The sequence below is a fragment of the Zootermopsis nevadensis genome, unplaced genomic scaffold (assembly GCF_977971745.1).
Source record: "Zootermopsis nevadensis isolate Lab colony 2312 unplaced genomic scaffold, Znev_1.0 Znev_ptg000050l, whole genome shotgun sequence".
Lineage (NCBI taxonomy): Eukaryota > Metazoa > Arthropoda > Insecta > Blattodea > Termopsidae > Zootermopsis > Zootermopsis nevadensis.
The window spans coordinates 5,547,431-5,571,414 of record NW_028259182.1 but is presented as its reverse complement, the minus strand read 5'-3'; the positions used below and the strand labels follow the sequence as shown (position 1 = coordinate 5,571,414).

General features: G+C 39.4%; 1 protein-coding gene across 16 annotated transcripts in view; it reads right to left on the bottom strand.

The window, feature by feature from the left end:
- Window positions 1–23,984, bottom strand: part of LOC110833491 (serine/threonine-protein kinase MARK2) — a 78,626-nt gene that overhangs the window by 23,992 nt on the left and 30,650 nt on the right. For 11 of the 16 annotated variants that reach the window (XM_022071612.2, XM_022071613.2, XM_022071607.2 and 8 more), the window contains 11 exons: window positions 23,196–23,244; window positions 21,914–22,050; window positions 20,617–20,673; window positions 18,987–19,122; window positions 16,028–16,248; window positions 14,570–14,669; window positions 12,286–12,398; window positions 11,871–12,084; window positions 9,269–9,469; window positions 5,863–6,028; window positions 669–797 (listed from right to left, as the gene is read on the bottom strand). In XM_022071612.2, coding sequence (XP_021927304.1) covers window positions 669–797; window positions 5,863–6,028; window positions 9,269–9,469; window positions 11,871–12,084; window positions 12,286–12,398; window positions 14,570–14,669; window positions 16,028–16,248; window positions 18,987–19,122; window positions 20,617–20,673; window positions 21,914–22,050; window positions 23,196–23,244 — 1,523 coding nt within the window. The remainder of the gene's footprint in view (window positions 1–668; window positions 798–5,862; window positions 6,029–9,268; window positions 9,470–11,870; window positions 12,085–12,285; window positions 12,399–14,569; window positions 14,670–16,027; window positions 16,249–18,986; window positions 19,123–20,616; window positions 20,674–21,913; window positions 22,051–23,195; window positions 23,245–23,984) is intronic. The other 5 variants (XM_022071604.2, XM_022071608.2, XM_087361021.1 and 2 more) reach the window with 5 other exon arrangements.

Below are 23,984 nucleotides of genomic sequence, written 5' to 3'. Positions count from 1 at the left end.
TGCAGATTTATTCACAGCTTCAGCACTACAAAATATATAACTGAAGTAGCAGTACTTGATGCAGGATATGTATACACTTTCTAACTTGTTTATTTAAATGCTTCCAAGGAAATTCCACAATGAGTAACAATGCATGCTGCAATACGCAAGTGAGGGAGAAAAATGTCACCAACTACACATGCAGAAACAACCGACAAAACCTTAAGCCCTCTACTTAGTGAAGCCCCCAAACAAAATTAGATATAAAAACAAAACCAAAAGAAAACTTCAAAGACGCTCTGCACAGAAAATGAATCAATGCAATGAATGAAGGGTACTAGCCTAAAGAAACTGAACTGTACTTCACAACGCTTGTCCACTAAATAAAATAAATCCTGCATCAAAAGCAAACAAAGATTTCAGCATAACTTGTTACAATAACCATGAACCTGTATAATCTGTAATGACAGAGTCTACAAAGATTACACTAGCTCTTAAGCATTCTTTTAACGTGTAACACAAGTCTGAATGACAGTTCAAATGCGTATGAAGGTACAGCGAATATGCTACATCATTAAAATGAATCTACAGCTGAAAGTTTCATATTGACCGCAACAATTTTAAAAAAGCTTTGGTTAACTTCTCATCTACTTTGCTATGCATCATAATCAATTTACACTGCATACTACCTTTGCCTGAGCGGATCTATAGGGGTTTCTAGGGCCGGGTGCTCAGCTCTGCCTGCGGTAGAGATGGATGCAGACTTGAAATGGCCTTTGGCCGAGCGCACTGGCAGCCCATCTCCTACTCCCACGGAACTGTCGATACAATAAATAACCCACGTTACTGAGGCCGCCAGCTGGCTGACTGGACCGTCTAATGCTAGACAAAGACCTGCAGAAACATCCCCCCCCCCTTACCCCCTAAAATATGAAATTCTGTGTCTAATTAATGTTCAAAATCTTCCCAGATAAATTATGGTTAAAACCGTTTCTACCAAAATGCATGAGTACAGTCATTTCTCCATTTACACAGTAGACGCATTCCTGAAAAATGCTGCATAAAGGAAGAGCTACTTTCCATAGGAGGCTTGAAGTCTCAGACAAGAACAGATTTATTGCATATACCTATTCAAGTTAAACGTTTTTACAGCTGTATCTAATGTGATATTACCATTTCAGGAGACAGGGTCTGTATTAATACCATGCCAGTGAATGCCACGCCCGTTACTGTGTAACAACCTTAAGTTACGACTACAATGACATAAATGAAGAAGTGGTATATATCCTTCAACCACTCTTAAACTGAAAATGCATAACTGGAGAAGTGACTATAACTACAGCAGGAAAGACATTCACACGGAGAAGCTGCAAGTCTGTGTTTAGAACCGACAGTCAAGGCTGTAAGGACATGATTAAAAAACACATGGAATGGACCAAGGACTCCTACAGTATTCAAGTGGTCCTTAAACTTTAAACATGTCTAAAAAGAAGCACCATTAATCACAATGGACACTAATGACCATTTGTATCAGAACCACTATAATCAAGGAGCATTTCTGTCTCTCCTGCTAGAAGAATTAAAACACAAAAGAACAGAGAACTCAGGTAAAAATGCCATTTGTTCCAGCAAAGTGTCAGCCCATTGTACAGGTACTGAACCACCAGCACCAGACCAGTCCCCTCACAGGTAAGTTTAACAAACTGCCCATGACCTTCTCTGGCAGCTCCACCTTTAAGAACCGATAACAAAGAAAATACTTTCATGGAAAGTGAACTACTCCCAAACAACACACAGCCAAACCCTGATACAGTGCCCCTCTATGTACCCCTACCCTGGCATAGTGCCCACAAAATCCTCAATGGGAATCCTCCAATACAGCAACTTCCCCAGCAGGTGCCATTTGCCAACATGCAGCATTACTTAATCAAGTGTAATGAAGTGCCATGACGTTTTGTTTTGACTGGCTACACAGACAAATGACAACTGCGTTAACAAATAAAACACACACTGAACCTCGTGGAGGGTGTCTGATCGATACTGAGGGTCAGCAGTGTAAACGTGGCATTCCAAATCCAAGGAGTTTATTAAATTAACCTGTTACTTGGAGTGGCAGTGATTTGAAAATGGAAACATTGCAGAGAACCAGCTGTGCAAAGTACCGTGTAAAAATCCAAGAACTCTGACGTAACGGTAATAGTTCAACCTCTTTCTTGGTGTTTGATGTTTCCTGCAAATTTTCACCAAGTAACTATCACACACTTCAGTCTGAATAAAAGTGCCAGGCAGATGCACTTGTAGTTCAAAGTTAAGCATTGGTGTCGCTGAAATGGAAGATGTGTGCACCTACAAGATACACACTGTGTTGCAGGTATTCCCAGAAAAGAAAGAGCACGACAAACAAATGAAAATGGCCGAAGGGTGAAAAACTTGAAGACCTTATGGATGCATTAGTTAGGTTAGGTATTTTGATGTCCTTAAAATTCTATACTCTTTCTGAGAAGTCCATACGAGGGGGCGCTGTGCACGAAAACATTTTTCCATTAGCAAAATTTAAACGTCACTGTGATAAAAGTTATGTTATGTATTAAGTTAAAGCTCAAGAATAAGCATAAAAACAGCATAATCATGTATGATTTTACAGTGACGATGTTCCTATTTAAAATTTATTAACGTGAATCTCTAACTACCCAGCCGAGTGTTTAAGCATACAGAATACCAAAGCATAGCAAGGGCAAAACACCGACGACTCGCCCTCACCTAGCGCCGAGTTCAGCAGCAAGCTGAAGCTATATATACCTCCTGTACTCAACCAGAGCAAGTACCGGGGACAGTTTCACATTACTTTATACTGAAAAATAGGGTGTGGTAATTACAGGCCTATATTGTTAGAAATCAACGGAGTACAAACAAAATTGTACATCAACAGCATACTTAATTACTGGGCAGTAACTCAAAATTAAAATGAAACACATATAATAAATATTCAGAGGCACCTTCTGTGAAAAAATGATTAGATATGAAAAACATATTTTGTTTACACACTAATATATTTAAACATTTCTCCAAGTTCTGAGTTATTTGTATTTTATTTTCCTGAGAATGACAATGACAGAAAATTACTAATGACTGTCAATAAATGAAATTGGATTTATTCGTGACCAGGTGAAACAGATGGAGCAAGGAATGGAAATATGAAAATGAACGAATATGAATAAATAGTCTGATTCGAACAAATGCATGCAGACATGTCATCATACCCCCCTTCCCCACATTTATTAACAGGAACTCTCGCTACCAGATGTGGATACCGACCAGAATTCCTAATTCGAAACATAATAAACTAATGCAGGCAGGCAATAAATTTAAACGACTGTAATCACGGCACTTGTTTCTGGTGGCATAAATCTCTGAACCGTGTCTGCAGATGAAATTGCACATGCAATGTTTCAGCAGTAGCAGCAACACTGAGTCTGTACTGTATGGTGGCATGGTCATACCATTTCAAGTCCACTTCAAAAAATTGTCTAACCACGCGCAGCTCACAGCTGTTTTTCTTTCAACTCAGGATCACACACTTTAGAATGTGTACTACTGAGAAAGATTTTCACAAGAACCCAGCATCGGCCCCTAACCTTAGCCACATGAATCCAACCCACGCCTTCAAACCAGATTTCTCCTCTCATCCATGCTTACATCTTCTGGCTGGTCTCATCTCTTCAGGATTTCCAGCAAAAGTCTTGTGCATATTTCTCGTCTCCCCCCCCCACCCAATCACGCTACAGTACCACTCCTCCATCCTCCCTGACATACGATATCACTAACAAACTCTGTCCTCTCACCTTTCACTATTACTTTATACTGCAACAGAATATCATAATTATGAATATAATTAGTTAGTCTACAAAAGTGCGTTACTACGGAGATTTTATGTGATTATGTTTCGAAATAGCTTCTCAATCCACGTAAAATTTCATCGCCTTTACGTTTCAGCCGGACTTGCTATTTGCAACTGTTTCCCTTTTCATGACATGCACATAAAGCCACGTGTAATCACACGTGCACAGCTTACATGCCCGGCTGCAGAAAGCCAGTACAAACTGTGGAACTGTCAGGCATTCATTTGGGCGGCCAGGGTCGTAGGCACCAGAGATAACACTTGTCTTCATTCATCTCTTTCACATTCCTCTCTGGATAAATGTTTTGACCACCTTACAACCTTCGTCATTCTTTGAAAATTACTCCTTTCCAGAAAATGTTGTAATTTGTTGCCTCTCCATATTTTCATTTTTTTCAATCCTCGCCAACTTCTCTCGTATCTTCAAACCAGTTTATCCACATATTTCATACATGACATCAGCACTTCAGAAGAAATGCACTGAGAGCTTCCAGTAGTGCCACTGGCAAAAATGTGTAAAGTGGATGGGACACGGTTTGACGGTAATGTCGCCATAACATGTGACCTCACAAGGGCAAAGTTCACAAACTTGGGGGACTGTTTACCAACACCTTAAAGTGGCATGGGTAAAGCCCTGCTTCATACATAAAGGAATAATGTGTGTGGCAGTTATTGAATTACTAACATACTTCCTTGTGTTCCTGCTTTTGCGTGAACTCTCTCAAAACAAGCAAACTGAAATTGCCTCTGCCAAGACTCGGAGACAAAATACGTAAAGCATCAAATGGGTAGAACCATAACACAGACAACAGTGCAGTGTGTAATTCTACCTTCTCTACAACCCTACTGCTAAAATATTAAGTGGTCATTCTTTCAGGTAAGAAAGAGAAAACTTTGCATGAATTTCTCATGCATGCAACAAACCCACCGGTATCACCACCTTCAATTTAACAATCCCAGCAATACTTTGTGAAGCGTAAAAATATGAAGCTCCTCATTATGCAATCTTATACAGTCTCCTGTCACTTCGTGCTTCACCAGTCCGAATATTCTCCTCCCTACGAAGCTGTTAATTTCCATAAGTTTAACACCAGGCGTGCTTTTGTGCAGTCATTTTTTTTATCCATTTTCACATGCTAGGTGACGACCAACACACAGCACGTCTTAAGTTCTGGTAATAAACTTGACTTGTGGGTCGGATAACTATGCACATACAGTACAATTTACTTCTGTTAGTATGTTAGCTCTGGCTCCTTATTTGGTCTCATTCACAGCCATTCAAAGTAACTAAACCCAGTCAAATTAGCACATGGCCAATGCTCACACATTATATTGAAGCTTCATTTCATTACATGCAATTAATAATGAAGAGATGCAAACCACAATCAAATGGCTGAGTACACTAAGAGGGAAGTGTCTGTTTCAGCTGAAAAAAATGTACTGTTACTTTGCAGTGAAATTACCTGCGGACAGCTTAATCCAATATATTAGTTCAAAAACATACGCTGTTCAGTAGTACATTAATTTATGTCAGTAACTGATACATTCTGATTGGTTTCAGTTGCTTTAGAAGAAAGACATTGCCAATTTTAACAAACAGAATTAACTCACAGGCAGGTTTTCAAAAATTTGGAATAAACTTCCCAATTCTTGTTCAAGGATGCTTCGCTGTGAGGACATCCATATACACAATCTAAACTGAGAACTAGTACGCATTTTTAGTGCAAAAAATTTGACAGACCGAGGAGTAGAAAGACAGCAATCCATTCCACACAAAGCACCACGCATATTCATGGCAATGTATCACTGTTGAAACGTACGTCTCCTCTCCTGCATATTAAAACACAAAAGCTAGGAAGTCAAAAATGTGGCAATGAGCCACTACAGCTCTGAATTAAAGTAACTGAAATCATGTAGAATATTTCAATTTTACTAATCACTACCGTGTATCCTTCAATGCAATATCGGTGAAAGTAATGTCTTACCTTGGCGCATCGCCTGCCGCATTAGTCTTCTCGTTGGAGGCCGCCTTAGCATCGTAGCTGATGGTGCTTCTCCTGCCTACTGACACGCCAGGTGTCAGCGTTCTGTTGCCTGTCATCGTGTTTGACTTGGTGACGCCTCGAGGTTTGCCAGGACTGCTTACTGACGCTGAAATGACAAAGCAAAGTCACTTCACACTTATTACAATCTGCTATACTTCTGAACTAATTACATAATTAGTATAAGGCACAGCAGAGTGCCAATTATCAATGGTAATTAGGGGAGCAGGGAAACAGATAATATATATATAAAAAGTTCGTGCAAATTAAATTTTATTAGAATTATCATCATCATCGATGTAAGCAAAATAGGAACTTGCACATATCTGTACTTAGAAATATACACATTTAAACTGCGGAACGTATATAAAAAATACTAAACATTATTTCCAAAAGTCAATTTAACAGGAAGTCCATAATTTTTGCTTGATTTCTATGTTGGGGGAGTGGTGGAGGCAATTAGTTGAATCACACTCAATATAAGACAGTGCTGAGAGTAGTTAAGAAAAATATAACATGTAAGGAACAATCCAAATCCACAGATAATCCACTCCATGGATAACTGGGCCCAGATAATTCGCACTGAATTGTATTTTCCAACTGCACAGACTTCCAGTGTTACAAACCTCCATCTATTAACGTTATACTTAAGTAGGCACACTGTATATTTATTTACAACCCAGAAATGCAATGCATTTTAGCTCAAAGGTCAAGAGGCTGAGCCTGTGTGCAGATGGTCACTTGACCGACTCGCAGTTAAGCCAAAATCTTTCGTCCGCAAGATTATTTACTTGTGGTTTATTCAACGATGCTGCAAGTAGCTCAGACTATGAAATTTCAAATGAGATACAAATCTAGGTACCATCTCAGCATTTCCTTAGTATGACTGAGTAAAACCATACTAAAAGTCAGGATTGTTGGTAAATGGACTGAGATTTGAAACTGGGAACAGTGGTGCCAACCACGTGGCCGCGAAATCTGGTGTTACATCATTACCACTATATTCATTATCATCATCGTGAACTTTTTTCCTTGCTTTTGCACCAGTAATTATACAAACGACTCACTGGCCTGGGCGAAGCTGCTACTACATATATGCATTACAGTTACATCATCATTCTAAATATAAGGAATCCTGTACAATGAAGTCACTTAAGCAGTCTAAGCAGTTTTAATTCTGTTGTCTGCAAGCGTGGTATCTGGTCTGCTGTGTGTGGCAGTTTCATTAGTGACGAAAGCAATCATTGACAAATGCAGGAAACTGTTCTGAATGTATACATTTTCATGAAAAAAGAAAAAATGAAAGACGGCAAAGGGACAAAGAAAACCTGATGAAAGTGCAAAACAGGCTGGAATAGGCAACTAAGATTCTAAAAGGGTAACTGGAACAATTTTAAGAAAGCAAGAAACACGTAAGAGAAAAGAACTGCATTCAGTTTGCCCAGCAAGACACACGAAGTGCCAAAACGTGCATCATTCAACACAAGATTCATTAATTTTGTGTGCAGGATAAAATGTCAGCAACTATCTCAAAACTACTTCCAATACTAACGGACAGGATTCATTTCAAAGGCAGTGCAGCTAACTTAAGAAATGCTGTGAAGGAGCTTCAATTTCATTAGAAGACTATGAGAAAAAAAAAGGGTGGCAGCCATGGTTTCATTCTCAATGCACTAGAATTTGTAGCCGCGATTATAATGATCCAACACAGAAAATTTTATTTTTAAAAGTTTCTTGTGAAGAATATCACCACCTACTACAGAAGTATCATCAGGTACTCAAGAGAAAAGCTATGATGACCTTGGCAGTGTGGGTTAATGTTATTTGGGGAATGCACGGACTTTGTCAAAAAATATGTGGCTTTAACAATGCATAACGCAGCATTTTAACAAATATGTTTCAACTGAAGATATGACAAACAACACAAGTAATAAATAAACATAATCATCCACAAATAGAAGACAGAAAATTAAGTTCAATTATTAACTTGGCAACAGAACTCAACCAGACTAAAGAGCAAATGTTTTCAAATTACACCACAAACATAGAAGAAGAAACAGAAGAAAAAGAAAGAAAAAAGAAAGAAAAGAAAATGAAACAGAAGTAACTTGAACACAGAACAAAGAACATGAACGTACTATGGTGCAATTTTTTCTCAACTGGAATACATCAGCTTCTAGCCACAGATTTAAAACCTTCAGACTTCTGCAAGGCTCTGCACTGCCAAGGTCAAAGCTTTTCTCCTGAGTAAGAAACAGTATACATCAGGTCCAGTTTTCTTTGTCCGGACTGTACTTCCTAGTGACAGACAATGAAACATCATTATACTATTGCACCACTGACTCCCTTCCAGCCTTTTGCTTACAAATTTCACCAGCCAAAAAGTATTTATCTGATTATTTTTTTTTTGGTGGCTTTGTTTGGCCACATCAGATGGAAAGGGCGAAGGGCGTAGCCTGTGTGGGCAAGATACATGCCTGGTTTACTCCCTGGACTTGGCCACCTCTGGGAAATTCAAAAAAGGATAGAGCCATGTAATTTTTAGACCCGAGTGGAGGAAACCTGGGTCGCAAACCATGAGTGTGAAGCACAGGGTAAGGGCACTTTCAATGCAAGTCTTCCCTGCAACTGCTTAGCCACTGGGGAAACGCCCATGGGTTTGCTGAGCTCTTGCAGTGTCAGACCTGTGGTGCTCTAAGCCAGACTGGTGGTAAGCCTGCATATGAAGTGTCGTATCAATAAATCTGTACCTACGCACTTAGTTTATATTCATTCTCAGCTACTGGAATTATTTTCAAGTTTTAAATGTTTTTCTTCAAATTTCATGCAAAACTGCAGAGTTTGAGTGGCAGAAAGACTCAGGGAAAGAAGACTGCAGTTAGTTAGGAACCGGCGTACATTTTGTAAGCACTCGCACTCGAGTGTCACAGCAAAATCAATAAAATGGTTAATGGTAATAACACTTGATGTTCTGTAACAAAGAGGAAGCTGCTTAGGAAAATGAATCTCAAATACTTAAGGAAAGTTTTGTAACATGTAGTTGGGTAAGTAAAAACACATGAAAATAGAATAGAAAACCTGACAAAATACCACCTAGAAAGGACTGCCAGCATTAAGGGGAAAATCAATTCAATGTGATACACACAAATGCAAAGGGGGTGAGACTGGGGACAGGATACACAGCACAACGATTCATTTTTATGTGGAAACATCAAGAAGCCGATGAGAGGAGACAGCCGCGATAAAACAATGCCACTCACATCACTACAAGCCAGGAAGGACATTATGAAAGTGAAGTAAATAAATCTACTAAATATTAAGAAAAAAAAGTCACATTTCAAATTCTTACAAGTGTCAAATGGTGACGTACATGGTTCAATCCCTGGAAGTGGCGTGTTCTTAACCGTTGCAGGTCTGACAGCTGCGCTGGCAGAGTTGATACGCGCCGTGTTCTCTTTTATGGTAGCCGAGTCCACAGTATTTTGACGTTTGAAGTTACCAGCTGGTGTGTGATTGTGGTTCGCTGCATTTGGAGCAGCAGTTGTGCCACCTATACACATAACAATGCTGTATGATTTACTGCAGCTAATGTACATATTTAAAATAATAAAAATGTATGTCACTGCAGTTCGAAGATTCCAGTCAATGCAAGAGCATATATCTTTAGCAATTTCCTTCAAAATGTTATCTGTTTACAAAGCACCACATTAATAATTACATTTTCAACAGTAAATTTCAATGTCAGCTTACAGAACTGACTGTAATTTTAAAATAAATGATACTGTCCACCTGGGTCAGTTAATGAAATGTATAGTACTGCTCTAGTGAAGGGTTAAATAAGGCACAGAACAAATTTTATGAAGCACTACTCAAGGAGAAGGGGTTTGTAACAAATGACTTACACAAAAAACTAAAAAGTTACAAAGCTGCGTCAGGAAACGAGGACATCAAAATCAACGTTCACTACCACACAAACTACAAGCTATTCATGACGACGGTGTTCATCTGGGTTGTGATGCCAACTGAACGTGGAGTTACATACAAAGATTTCAGAAGAACACATTTCCCCCATCTTAAGAACCTTGAAGATAGAGTCACCACGTTTCTTTGAAATGTTAGTATCTATAAACAAGTCCAGCTGACATTAGAACACAGAAGATCGCCGTCATCTTCACCACCGTCAGAACCTCAAATCTCACGTGTACGTTCACGTCTGCCACATCAAGAATATGACCGTTGTTACTAATCTGAAACTTTATAGAACGCCATGAAACTGTAATGACAACACAATCTTAAATTAAAACATCAATTATTCCCTGTAAATTTCTCCTTACCTGCCTAAAAATCAACAGAATTTAAGGTATACATAATTCAAACACATCATAAATGATCGTGAAAGTACCTTACTCAAATGTTCAGCCACACTAGACTTTACCCCGACACAAGATTTTCTGTTCATAAGCGAAGAACAAGACCACATTTACAGACACTAATGGTACCTTCATTTTATGTGTACAAGTTTAAGACGCCCCCTTTAATTCTACACAAACGTGAACTTTCTGGTTGGTAGAGGTACACTGTAACTGTGAGAGAACAAGAATGGTCTATGACAAGAACTTCAGCGAAAAAACAAATGGCACTGTCAAAGCCTTATTATCACAGAAAGTGTCACATAAAATGAACATTTCTTCTGCACCTTCATCCACTTTTGCTCTGTAGCTTGTGGTTCTGACCACACTTACAGTTACACTATCTACACTTGATGTCCTGTCCACTATATTCAGTGTTTTGAAGGGGAATCAGTGTTGACTTCGCTATCACATGACGTTTTGTATCGATTACAACACTTCAAATTATACTATGGGCAGTGTAACCTGTCACTGGGCTAGTGAACGTAAGTAAAGTATCAGTTACAGGCAAATGCAGTGTAAGTTCCATAACCACAAAACGAGTTCCACTTTTCCACTTCTTCATGCATCACCATCATGCAAGTTTGTGTTTTTATTTTCACTCGTGTATGCACAAATAGTAAATTATGGGCAAGGCAGAACTATTCCTTGTACAGGAAACTTCCTAAGCAGCAGTCAGTTGTGAGAACAAGAGGTCATTTAAGCATGAGAAAACCTAACTCTCAGTTCAGATACTGCTAAAGAACAAATGTTGTTTTTGTCTTCATGATAGTAACTTCGAAGAATAATATTATTGCACTACCCACAATAAATGTATCATGTCGTGAAATATGTAATTAGAGCCATTATACAGCCAATTTTATATCAAGCTTTCACAGCGACTAACATGAATAAAATCTGCTCTACCTATACGATGTGTCAGTTCATTAAAGGAAGCTACTGAGATCAAGAGCTCACCCCAAAAACTTTAAAAGCGACAGTGGCTACACTGTCAGTCCTGGTACCCAGTGGCCAAAATGTACGAGCAAAAAAGTGACGTGATAATACAGAAGAAAGACCAAGTTAAGCAAGCAGTTAACTCCACCCACTAGCTTGCACTCAGATTCAAATAGAGGCTCTGGGTATGTATGCATGTGAGGCATTCTGGACGCAGGCTTGACAATGGGGACAGAAATGCGATTTCTAACCGACTGACACTGATGAATTACATCAAGGTTGCGTAATGAATTCTGGAAGTACTAAAACAATCTTAAACTCAAATAACGGCAAAGTAATCACATTAAATGGAACTCATCAGCGTGTTTTCTCATTAACAAATTCAGCTTCACCCAAAACTCCTTGATGAACAATTAACTGTCCTAAACGAAATAAAATCCAAGACTTAAAACAGCCCTTAAAAGCTCAAAGTTCGCACAGCACAATCTTCTGGAGTTTCCCCACATGCAGTTTCAAACTATACAAGTATATGAATAATAATAAAAGCATCAGGCAAGGGGCATGGGGAGACAGAACATTCCACAAACATATGAAAGGACAGCCCACCCCCTGCAGCCGTGCCCTGCTGTTGCTGTTGCGACTCACGCAAAGTCTCACCCCCGGACGACGCTCGGCGACTCGGTTTCGCGTTGGTGGCTGAAATGGAGCGATGGACTCCTCTGTGGCTGTGTGACGGCGACTGAGCGTTGCCTTGCGTCACTGCGGGCGGGATATTGCGCAGCGATAATGAACTACCAGACCTAGATCCATCGCTTTCCGGCTGGAAAAAGAAAATATGCTAGTAGGAAAGACAAAGTATTTCTATGAATATATCAGCAGGCAACACTAAATTACCTATCAACAAAACAAAATGGCAGTGATACTTTTACCAGAAACACATATTAAAGACCTTGAGAAACCATAAAACTCGACTTCTTTCTTTAACATTCAATTTATATAATACAAGCACAGGTATACTCACATCTGATGACTTCCTTCCCAGCAAGAGGTAGGTGGCGAACACGTCGTCATACTTGGCGTTGGCCAAACTCTCTTCAATTTCACTCCTGTTGTAGCCCATACTGACTAAGGCTTCTGGAAAAAATGACAAGCGATGGAATAACTAGCAGGAGGGAGGAACACAAAGCCACTACTCACAAAACAACAGTGCCAGCAGTTGGAAAACGGAACTGCCTCTTAAGCACAAGTCACTAGAAATACCTTTTGGCCCGATTCTGAAATACAAAATTTTATTTCTGTACCGATGCACTCGTCTTTCTTTAAAACGTCAAGAATTGATTAAACACTGGGATTTGAGATTTTCACAGTGGTGAAAACTAATATCACAGTCTTTTTACCATAAAGAAAAAACAAGCAGATAATGACATACAAGACTATACAACATTAAAAACAGAAGCCAAAATATTGTTTACAAATACATAATTAAAGTAACACTAGTAGAAGAGCGTCAACTGGACATATAAATATCATTACTGGTCTCATGCGAGTAATATCTAAATCCAGAGAACGTGTTCTTTTGCCCCAGAAGCGTAAATGAAACTCAGGATAAAATCATATAACGAAGAGCACTCATTCTCAACCTGAATCCCACTATCGCCCGCCTAATATAAATATCACTGCAAATTTAAGGAACAGTTAATAAGAAAAAGAAATTGGTAAATTTGCTGAAGACAATTACCTGTGTACGCCTAAAATACAAATCTGTTTGGCTGGTATTTTTCTCCACGTAGATAATAAGATACACCTACATGCCTGTACGTCCAACTCTATTTTTTGCGCTTCCCGTTAATTTCAAATGTGTTCAGCAGAAAGTTTCTATCAACTGTTCATTTCTTAATAATTAATTTAGGTGGTATCAATTCCTTACCATACAAGGTGATACAATATGTGGGTCACAGGTTGAGAACACTTGCATTATATGATTTTACCTGCGTTATACTCTCTAAAATTTTATGCCAATTCTGATATTTTTATGTAGCAGAACATTCTTCCAGCAGCAGTACAAACAGACAAATGTGGAGGAAAGCAGGTTTATCCAAAGGAAAAGAGAAACAAAGAGAGCAAATACAGTGAAAACGATGTGGTCAGAGGCAGCGCATGCAAAAACACAGACAAGCGAGACAAAGAAGTGTTTACCTCCTACACTGTTCAACACGGTAAGGAACAGAAAGAAAGTGCTTCAGAGAAGAAGTTCTGGGGGGTTGTTATAGTACGTAAAAGGATTTTGGATCAAATGTCGACTTCGATAAACGTACAACAGAAATCAAGTGAGAAAATGGGACCATGAAACAGCTAAAATGTAAATCATGAAGTAGAAAAACGGACAGCATTTAGTATTTAGAAAGCAAAATTGTGACAAACACAACTGTTAAAGAAGAAATTAGAGAAAAAGAATACAGTATAATTTTACCAATTAATCACAGACGCGCTGCGAAAACGAGGAATCTCCAACAGGCAGAAAACAAGTCAATTTAAATGCAACTACACGCCCATATTAATGTACAGGGCAGACATCAGCCAGCACCAGTACAGAGATAAGATTTTTAAGCGGCAGAATAAAAACAGAAACACAAAAAATAATAAATAAAAAGTTTTAGACAATTTAAAGTTGAACGCGTCGGAAAGCAAACAAATTGTAGAGTAAGATGGGACAGACGCACTTCAAGAGTAAATGAAGAGAAATTCCTTACAAGGTTTCTGAACATGAATGTAAAAGGACAACATCGAAGAAGACTGATCAAAATGAGAACAAAAATCTGAAGAGGATGATGATGAACTGTGAGAAGGTACAGATGGACAGGCTTAGGTGGCTTCAGAGGACTCGCTTAAGTGGATATGAAGAACAAATGAAGAAGTAACAGTTACAATTTCTTGGACATTCATTCACTGTCATGAGTTTCTTAAGCTGTTAAATTTCAGAAATTGGTTGTTCCCCATCTTCAACTCCGTGGAAATTAATCTGAGCTAATCCATCACCAGACATCCAAATAAATGTCTGCATGCCGAAAGATGAAGGCAGAACCAGTTTCTAAACACAGCATTTCAAGAAAGCGACGACGACGGATGAACTCTAATAAACGTTAACTATTTGTGCCACACCATCATCAGAAATATCTATAAATATTTGTATGTTATTTATTGATGCTGAATCAACTGCCAAATTTATGTAGTATCACATCAGATGGTAAGATGACCATGCTCGATGCATTTCTCCTCACACCGAAGTCCACAAAAAGTCAGCCTACCTATCCTCTTCAGATCCTTGTAATCTGGTTCAGGCTCCACATACGGTTTGAGCTCTTCCTCTTCATATCCCATGTTCATCCACTTGTCTTTCATTATATTCTGAAAAAAGTTTGAGAATGTCAAAATCTATATTACCAATATATTTAACATCTGGCATCAAAATGCAGTGAGGTGTATTTAACAGCTCATAACAGCCGAGTCTAAAACTTGAAGCAAGCGCTTCACTCGGCCTACTAGCTCCTACTGGTTCTGGGCACGGACATTTGAGGCAGACCCCTGATGATAGGAACAGAGACGGTTTCTGAAATGTTGGTTTCATCTGACAACCCGACACAGGATTTTATCGTGTCCGGTCACCGTGAAAGCTTGAAATTATATAAAGTTCTTCATGGTCATAATTAACCTTTAGCAAGTGATATTTAAATTCCTGGGACGTACATATGTACAAATTTAAATGACATTTCAACAGACTCACACTACTTGGTGTTACAAAAAAAATGTACTGCATTTTTAAGCCAGAAACTAAATAAAATCTCAATTACTGAGAACAAGCCACTTACCTATATATAACGTTTTGTTATAATCAGGGTCTATATAAAAATGTAGTTCTTTTTTTTTCCAGTTATAAGATTATTTATGCACGCTTTAGTTGTTTATTCTTCAAGCGTAACCCCACACTGTAGATTCTGAGTAGCAGAAAGTCTTAGAGGTGACTGCACTTGGCTTTGAACTGATATGTTTGTTTGGTCGGTGATCACATTCAAGCTTCAGAAGAAAATGAATACAATTTTTGCAGAGTTCTTGTGGTTCTGATTACGGAACACTTTATATCAAAGACGCACGGTCCGATATCTGGATCGAGCGTCGGGGGGCAACAGAAATACATTCCTGTTGAATCACAGACTCCTTTTACCTCAGTAAACTCCTAAACAAAACTACCATGGTAATACACTCACAAAATGTAGGTTTTAGAGATGTCTCAAAATGCACTTTAGCAACATTAATTTTTGATGTATTCTGCATCATTACCACAATTTATAACGAAATGGACAAAATAAATTTTTAAAAGAAAATTATTCTTTTCACGTGCTCAGCATTTATCCCCATTTACTCCTTTTGTGCCATTACATCCTTTAGAAGTGCTTCTAAAAGCTAACAGATAGCAGCACCAATTGTGAAACAGGGAACTCTGCCATCTGGCATCAGTACCAGAAAAACAGCCAGTCACACACGACACGACACAAACACCCGTAAAATCAATCATGTGGATTCTGGACAGAATGTGCAAGTTTAAATTAATCTAGATTTATAATAATTTTGATTACTCATTGCACTTTTCATGTTTAACGTTTGAATGTAGTCAACACCAACTAGGGATTCATTTTTGCATGTCCCACTACAGTAAGAGAAACGATTTACATAAAAAAAGAATAGGAATCAATGCCGGGTTAAATTACCTCCAACGATGCCCTTTTTGCCGGGTTTAATACTAAGAATTTCTTAAGAAGGTTTTCACAGTCTGTTGACATATAGAACGGTATCCTGTACTTCCCCCGTAGCACTCTTTCTCTGAGTTCCCTCAGCGTCGAGCCGTCAAACGGCAACGATCCACTCACTAACGTGTACAAGATCACCCCCAGTGACCACACATCCACCTCCGGGCCATCATACTTTTTTCCTGCAACATAATCACATGAATATACTAAATATAGTTGAGACAATTTAACCTGGAAGGTAAAGGTGTGCTGCCTTTCGTCCCAAGAAGAGCGAAGCGGTAACTCATAAAATGTGACGTGTTGGCTAATTCTTTACATTCGCTTGCGACCAACCTCCACTAGTTCCTTTCAGTATCTAACCATGTTTTGAAACACTCTCTTTGTTTCTGACAGAAAAGCCCACAGCAATCAGTGTAAGTAAATACCAACATTCCAAATCTAATAAACCCACAGAGATTCCAAGGATGTGGAAAATTACATGACACCACAATTCTGCTTGCAACTAACATTCAGTATCGCATGCCTAAAGGAAAGTTAAGGACTCGGTGACTTTTTCATATAAACAAGCTTAAGCCGGAGCAGGGACGAGGGTGTCTGAACGTAAGCTCAGGGAAGAGACTTTCTGTCACTAGTCACCAGAAAATAATTAATGCCAGCTGATGAAACTGAGGGGTGTCAAAAGCAATCAAAGGCCATGTTGGGTACGCTGAGGTCGAATGATAAGACAGGAGATGGCAATTACAGGGTCCCTCACTAACAGCGACGTAGATCATCAGATTGCAACCAAGTTTTAGCGATGCTCTACTGGGCTGCTAAAAGAACTGGTAACTGGGATGTTCTGGATGTGATACATGGCACAGTTTTGATTTATGGTAGTGGCAGCACTGTCACAAATTCACATACCGTACTTCCATCCCTCAATTCGGACGTACGGTAGTGCTGCTCTATCGCTCCCGTCTCATTCGCATCTGTTGCCATAAATGTACAAATTATTGACTGAGATTTCTGTTCAAAATACTGAAAGGCAAAGGGGAATTCAGACTATTCTGATAAACTGCAATCTTAAAAATTGAGCAGTTAGCATTCCTCCTTTGTATATGGAACGGATATTACATTATAATGTTGGAAATGTGTACTCTTTGGAGTATAAAGAAACCCCGCTCAACGCACACCATTGAGGACACTGCGATCAACACAGTCAGTAACACTATCAAGCGCAATGATGTCACCACAGACAACAGAATCATCAAATATGTGCATGGGATTATGGGTAATGGCCTCATTATGTTCCCACTTCATGTATTCAACAACCCATTATATTTGAATTAAAAAATCTTAGACCAAGCACCAACAGCATTTGTCCATACCAAATTCCATCCAATCATTCACAAGTTATTGTCAGTACAGAGAGACATCAGTGTAAATGGCGTAATCAGGCCCACCAATGAAATAACAAATGTGATAATGGTTACAAACGCACATTATATCCAAGGTCACAGTAGTAAAAATGTGATGTCACTCCACATGCACAGATGATAATGTGTAATGGTGCCATCATTGTCCCACCTCACGATTCTAAGCATCCATCACACTGGTATTACCAACTGTACAAAATTAAAAATTATTAAATTAGAGTACTCTTCTATGGCATAACGTCCATGCCAAATTTCATGAAAATCCATCCTGTCATTCTCACATTATTGCATGTGTCAGGAGAGAATCAATGTTGGTGACATCATGGAAAATGTCATCAGGCCACCCATGGGAATAAGAAAGCAACAGTGGAACCCAAGGTCACTGAGTTAACGAGATAAAATAACCAAAAAGGATCATGGGTAACGTAAATATCATACCACCTCAGTACTTTGGGAATCTGTCGCACCAATATTAACTTTTATAGAAAGGTAAAAAGCACAAGCTTTGACTAGCCTCTAACGGCATAAGCACCAAACCAAACTGGATGAAAATCCAAACCAATCGGCGATTTTCTGGTTCTCGCATAGCAGAACTTGTAATTTCTAGGATTGCCGATACACGGCGGCAGCATCTTGACTCTGAAGCATGATATGCATACACGGACAGGACCGTGTGTGTCCTTTGCTGACACCAAAGTGTGTAACAAACACCTAAAAACAAGTCATGGTCATGTCCTTCCACATCCTTCTTAAATCACCACTCACAATCCCAAAAGACTCCGCAATATACAAGTGGTTTAATGGCACAAAGTAGAAAATCTAATACTACATAAATTTCATGGTGTACAAAGAATATATTTTGTATGGCAATTTGCTAAATAAAACACAACAAGTTATTAATATCCACATTGGCTAGCAAATTAACTTTCCAAATGCTTGAGAATCCAACAATTACTTGATTCCCAGCACACGTCATACCCATGTTTCAAAGTCCGTTAGACCTGATATCACCCACTTCAATTTCCTGCCTTCTATTGCATCAGGCAAAGCTCTCCAGATTAAGGCTGCAAAATGTTCATCATCATCACTAGTCACTAGTCGGTCGGTCACCCGCTGGAGAAATTTTACCGACTGCCTAAGAGGATGCCTTAAGACTGTATAGAAGCAATTTGTGGATGTTGGCATAATTAGTAAATGGACAGACAATCAGAAAGAGTTTATGCTGTTAAATATTTCAATTAATTCCTTCAATGAACAACGGTAACGCCATCCATAACGGGAACGGTTCCGAAGTTATTTATGTTAGCTAAGTTAGTGATAAACCAAGGGATGGGACACTACAAATAAAATGCACGCACATTTTCTTACTTGCAATACGCTCTTCGTTGCAAGATTAAACGATACACATCAATTTCTGGCATAATTATTAAACTCCCTTGAGATCTTCACGACTGTACCCTTGCGACATGCCCAAGACAACTGCGACATCTGCACGGTCCACTAACCTTGGAAAAGCTCCGGCGCAGCGTACGGTGGGCTGCCACAGAATGTGTCTAACTTACTACCGGGCGTAAATTCATTACTGAACCCAAAGTCTGCTATTTTAATGTTCATCTCGCTATCCAGCAGCAAATTCTCAGCCTGCAATGAGACATTACAAATAAAACACAACAAACATTAAAGAGAATCAGGCATGGGATGGACAAGCTTTCTTCTCTGAGCTCCATCAGTACAAGTGTTAATAGAAGTACTGAAAAAACATTAAACGCTTAAAAGAGCTAAATTTCGAAGTTAAGTTATGTGCTGTTTGCTAAACCACTCTGTCCTTTGCTGGAGTTCTACTGCCCTCTTTAATCTCATACAAAGCTTCCTTGACAACTCACTATCTCTACAGAACAGTCATTTTTGAGAATCTGACATTTGCTCAGCTAGTCAAGAAAGACCCGACATTTAACTGAACCAACAGGTCTGTTACCATGTTCACAAGAGTCCACCACTTGTCTCGAACCTCAGCCAAATAAATCCAATTCGCCGTCTTACCCATTTCCTTAACACCAATTTTAACGTTATCCTCCAGCCTACGCCCAGACGTTACAAGCGGCCCCTTCCCTCCATAGCTTTGTACGTATTTCTTGCACCTTGTATGTATGCTACATGCCTTGTCCATCCCATCATCCTTGATATGTTGACACTTATGATATCTGAAGAATAATTTGCGAAGCTTCTCATTTTACAATTTCCTCCACTCCCAAATAATCTCCTCAGCGCCCACTCAAACTTCACTGACGACTCACAAAGATTAAATTGCAAAAAGAATTTAACTCATTTTACACACAGTTTCTCTCAATGTGCACCATTCAATGAGTGAAGTTTGTCAAATGACGATCCTATTCACTGACCATGGTTGAGAACGGAATGTACATACGCTATAACAAATTTTCAAAAAAGAGACTATACATATTGTGGTCTTCTGGGCCGTTGCGCTAAGAAGTCCTTCGGCTTTAAACCCACATCTTCGAGGCTGAAGTGATAATCAGGAATAGGATAGTCAATGCGGGGATAGGACGGCAGTGACCATGTAAATGAGCCAAACTGAGCCACGGCATTAAGGGAAAATAAACTCTCGTCACTTCAACCCTAAAGACAGGGTCAGTAGGTTCCTAAAAAATGCTAGTATAGAGCCAAGAGACTATGCCGTGCAACAACCCAGACGTCCGCCATCTACACTCGTATCACCGTGAAAACCTCAAAACGTTAAACGAATCAGACAAAGGATCCAACCACAGGAAGACCAAAAAACTATTCTGGCCCAACATGCTTTGACCACAGGAGCTCAAGGCCCCTCCAAAGCTATGATTCAAATTACGACTGCACATGTACACCTACAAACTGAAAGAACGCCGCATGGACGTGTAGACCTGCACACATTATGAATGAAAGGGCAAGTATGTACCTCAATATTATGATACTGTGTCTGCAAACAGGAAGTTCCACAATAAATCTGCGATGCTTGCAACCTTCTGAATGCTGCAATCTACGATGTTATATTGCTGAAAATGATCACCTGACCTATGAAATACAATTCTCCTCGCATCAAGAATCTGTAGCACTTTCATAAATGAAGTGAAAACTTACCTTCAAGTCTCGATGAATTATTTTCTTTTGGTGGCAATACTGTACTGCAGAAACAATCTAGAAAGGAAGTGTTGTTTCAATATTAGAGACATAAAGTAAGTGGCAACTGTTCTAAATGTAAAACAAAGCCAAGAACACCACACAGAGACCTAACATGTTAAAAACATGCATTTCTAATGCCGTACCTGCCATTTTAGATTACGGAAAGTCTGTACGCTACAGAAAAAATCTATGTATATAGAACAAATTCTCTGTTTTTTCTGTACAATTGCTCTTCCTGCTATTTGCATCCCTTGCAGCCACGGGTCATTTAAATAATACATAAAAATTCAGAAAATTCTTGTCTCCTGAAGATCAGCGCTGTTTAAGGAAATAATCACTCGAGTCTAAAGGGTTTTTACGACGGTAGATTAAGCTTAAAATTATTCATTGTCAGGACTTTTTCCAAAACCCATGACGTTTCGGAGGCTGTTTCTGTCTCCGTCTTCAGGTGAGAGAGACTAGCTCTATCTAAGGGACCCAACAGAGTAGGTACCTCTCACCTCAAGACGGAGACAAAACCAGCCTCCGAAACGCAGTGGGTTTTAAAGAATAGACGATGGAAAAAGTCCTGACAATGAATAATTTTTAAGTAAAATAATCAATTTACTGTGAGAATCAAACAAGACATGCAAATACAGTGTAGACATTGAAGTACGTGGTGTAAGCAGTTACCACCGGGCTCTAAAGGGTCAAAATATATTGTTACGAAGTTGCAAGGGTATTGCTTGGAAGTTACGCCTGGAATTCTAGACATGATCCTCGCCAACTACGAAAAGCTTCCAGAAGCTGAGCTGGTAGACCAAGCTCACATGGAATCTTGCATGTGATGGTTTTACTGAACACTGCCGCCTCTTATCTCTCCAGCATAAAAAGATATCAGTTTATTTGAGTAACATTTATTTCTCTCACAGTGAACTTTGTTCAACAAATCGATACACATCCTCTTCCACATGAAGTTAACGGCACTGCAGAAATAAAGTGACAAAGAGTAGGGAAGGGAGAGGAGATCTTCCCAACTGCAGTGGTACAAGTGGGATCTACGTGCACAGTTCACGTGTTAATTTCTGTGTTTTCCATGGTTTTCACACTCATTTAAGACTCCTTCAGACCACTTCGCAGAGCCAGAAAAACTACAGAACTCTCCGAAGGTCCACCATCACAAATTCCAGATGTTATGCCTCAGTCTGGCACATCAAGAAGTGAATGGACGTGGCATTTCTTAAAAACAGACAACAAGGAAGATTTTGCCGCTTACCTGTCGGAACTTTGCTCTCGCCTCTTTCTCCTTCATTCGGCCGTGCAACACCAAGTAGTCGAAGACCTCGCCGCCACTGGCATACTCCATCACTAAGTACAGTGTCTTATCGGTCTCAATGACTTGAAACAGTTTCACTGCATTAAGGAGAGAGAGCACTCGTGAATTTGGCAGTATCTAAAATGTACGGATTTGGTCCAATTCTAATTTTTATGTACCTTAGAATGTGTAGCGAGTAATTTTGTATTTATCAGAATTGGAAAAAAAAAATCATGCGGAACTGAATCCTTTGCGCATATATAGAGTGATTCTGTTCTTACACTTTAAATTTAATGCACTGTAAATTCAAAGAGATGGGACAGAGGGTATGACCATGAGAGCTTGTCCGTGCAATACACAGCTTATTCCGTGACCTACGATTACGACCCAACACTGCCATCTGCATCCGTTTCACGACCCCCTTCCCCCACTGCACATCTGTTCAAAGTTTCCTGTTTTGAGCCAACTTCCTCTTAGCCTGACATTTCTAATCATCTGTAATGTACACGACAGAAAATGTAAAGTCCTTTCCAAAAGCACAAGACCCATACACGACACATTCAGCATCAAAGAAATGTACATAAATATATTTCCACAATAATTTCTTTAAGGAATTAACGCTGTTAACATCCGTCGTACAATATGGAATTTAATTCCCTGTAGCGTGAAGCTGCTGGACAGACCACATGCATCTCAGGGTTCAATAGCTTAGCAGCCAGACTGTACGTGTGTTACGACACATGACCAGTAAATATTAAAAAGTTTCTTATCTTGCAGGTGCTCTCATGGGGGGGGGGGGGGGGGGGGGCACAAGTGATATGAGGTTTTCATGGCGGTGAAAGTTCAGATCATGTCTTCTGGATGATAATGCGCAATCTTGTAGGTGGTTAATAATGTTTCAGAGGAACTAATGCCCCCATTTTCGGGGTCAAAGTGAGCAATGCTGGAACGCAGAACGCTCACAAAAGCTTCAAATACGGCCTTTCTGTGGTCCCTGTTACCATGGATGGAGATCCATCCGCTAACCCCCCTCAAATCCCAGCTCTGATTGGCTGACTGTTGCCAAATCCTTCCACCCTTCCTTTTCAGCTATTCTACACACCCTGCAACACCGAAGATGGACAACAGGTTCCTTCAAAGGACTGTTAACCACCTCACAGATTGCGTAGTGCTACATCCCAATGGACCACAATCTGACAGCATTTATTATCCAACCTTCAAGCATAAATCTTGAATAACTCACCTATGTTTGGATGGTCTAGCATCTTCATTATCCTAACTTCCCTAAAGAGCTGTAAAAATTAAAAACAATTAGAGCTCGTGTAATATTAAAACTTAATTGTCATGTATTTAATGATGGAAAATATTATATAAAGTAATAAGGAAATTAAAACTACCTCAACATCTATGGAAGGAAAGACACATGCAGAGAAAATGGCATTAAATTTAGTCGTCCCATGACACTGCACAATAACAATAAAAAAGGAAAATCTCGCACACACAAAAATGGGTGGATCTCGGAGTTTTATTGATCCCGAGTTTGTACATGACCTCAGAATTTGCCTGTCACCCACCAGTTTTGAGTGGACTGAAAACAAGCAGACAATACATAATCTTATGACCTTGCGTACGTGCAGTCAGATTTGTTTGTATGCATGAATTCATATAGACAACAGCTACTGGCGATTTACGTTCGTACCTCAACGAAACCCAGAATCAGTCAGCGAATGTACTACGGATAAACTTGTCCTGACATCGCCTTCTCATGGTGGGAATTTCATCACTAAAACATCCAATTTGTTGGAAAAGAGCCAAAAATCAACCTTTAATGGTTTTGCACGCACTGAGAAGTTCTTCAACGCGCTAATTCGTCATTTTCTGCCTTAATATTTCCAAGTGAACTTGGGGGAAAAGAACAAAAACACGCGTGCACACAAGAAAATAACATTAAACACGTGACAAGCAAAGAAGAAAAACCACAAATAAACTGCACCAAGAGAAATTAAGTAACTGACAAGCAAAAGTGAACATG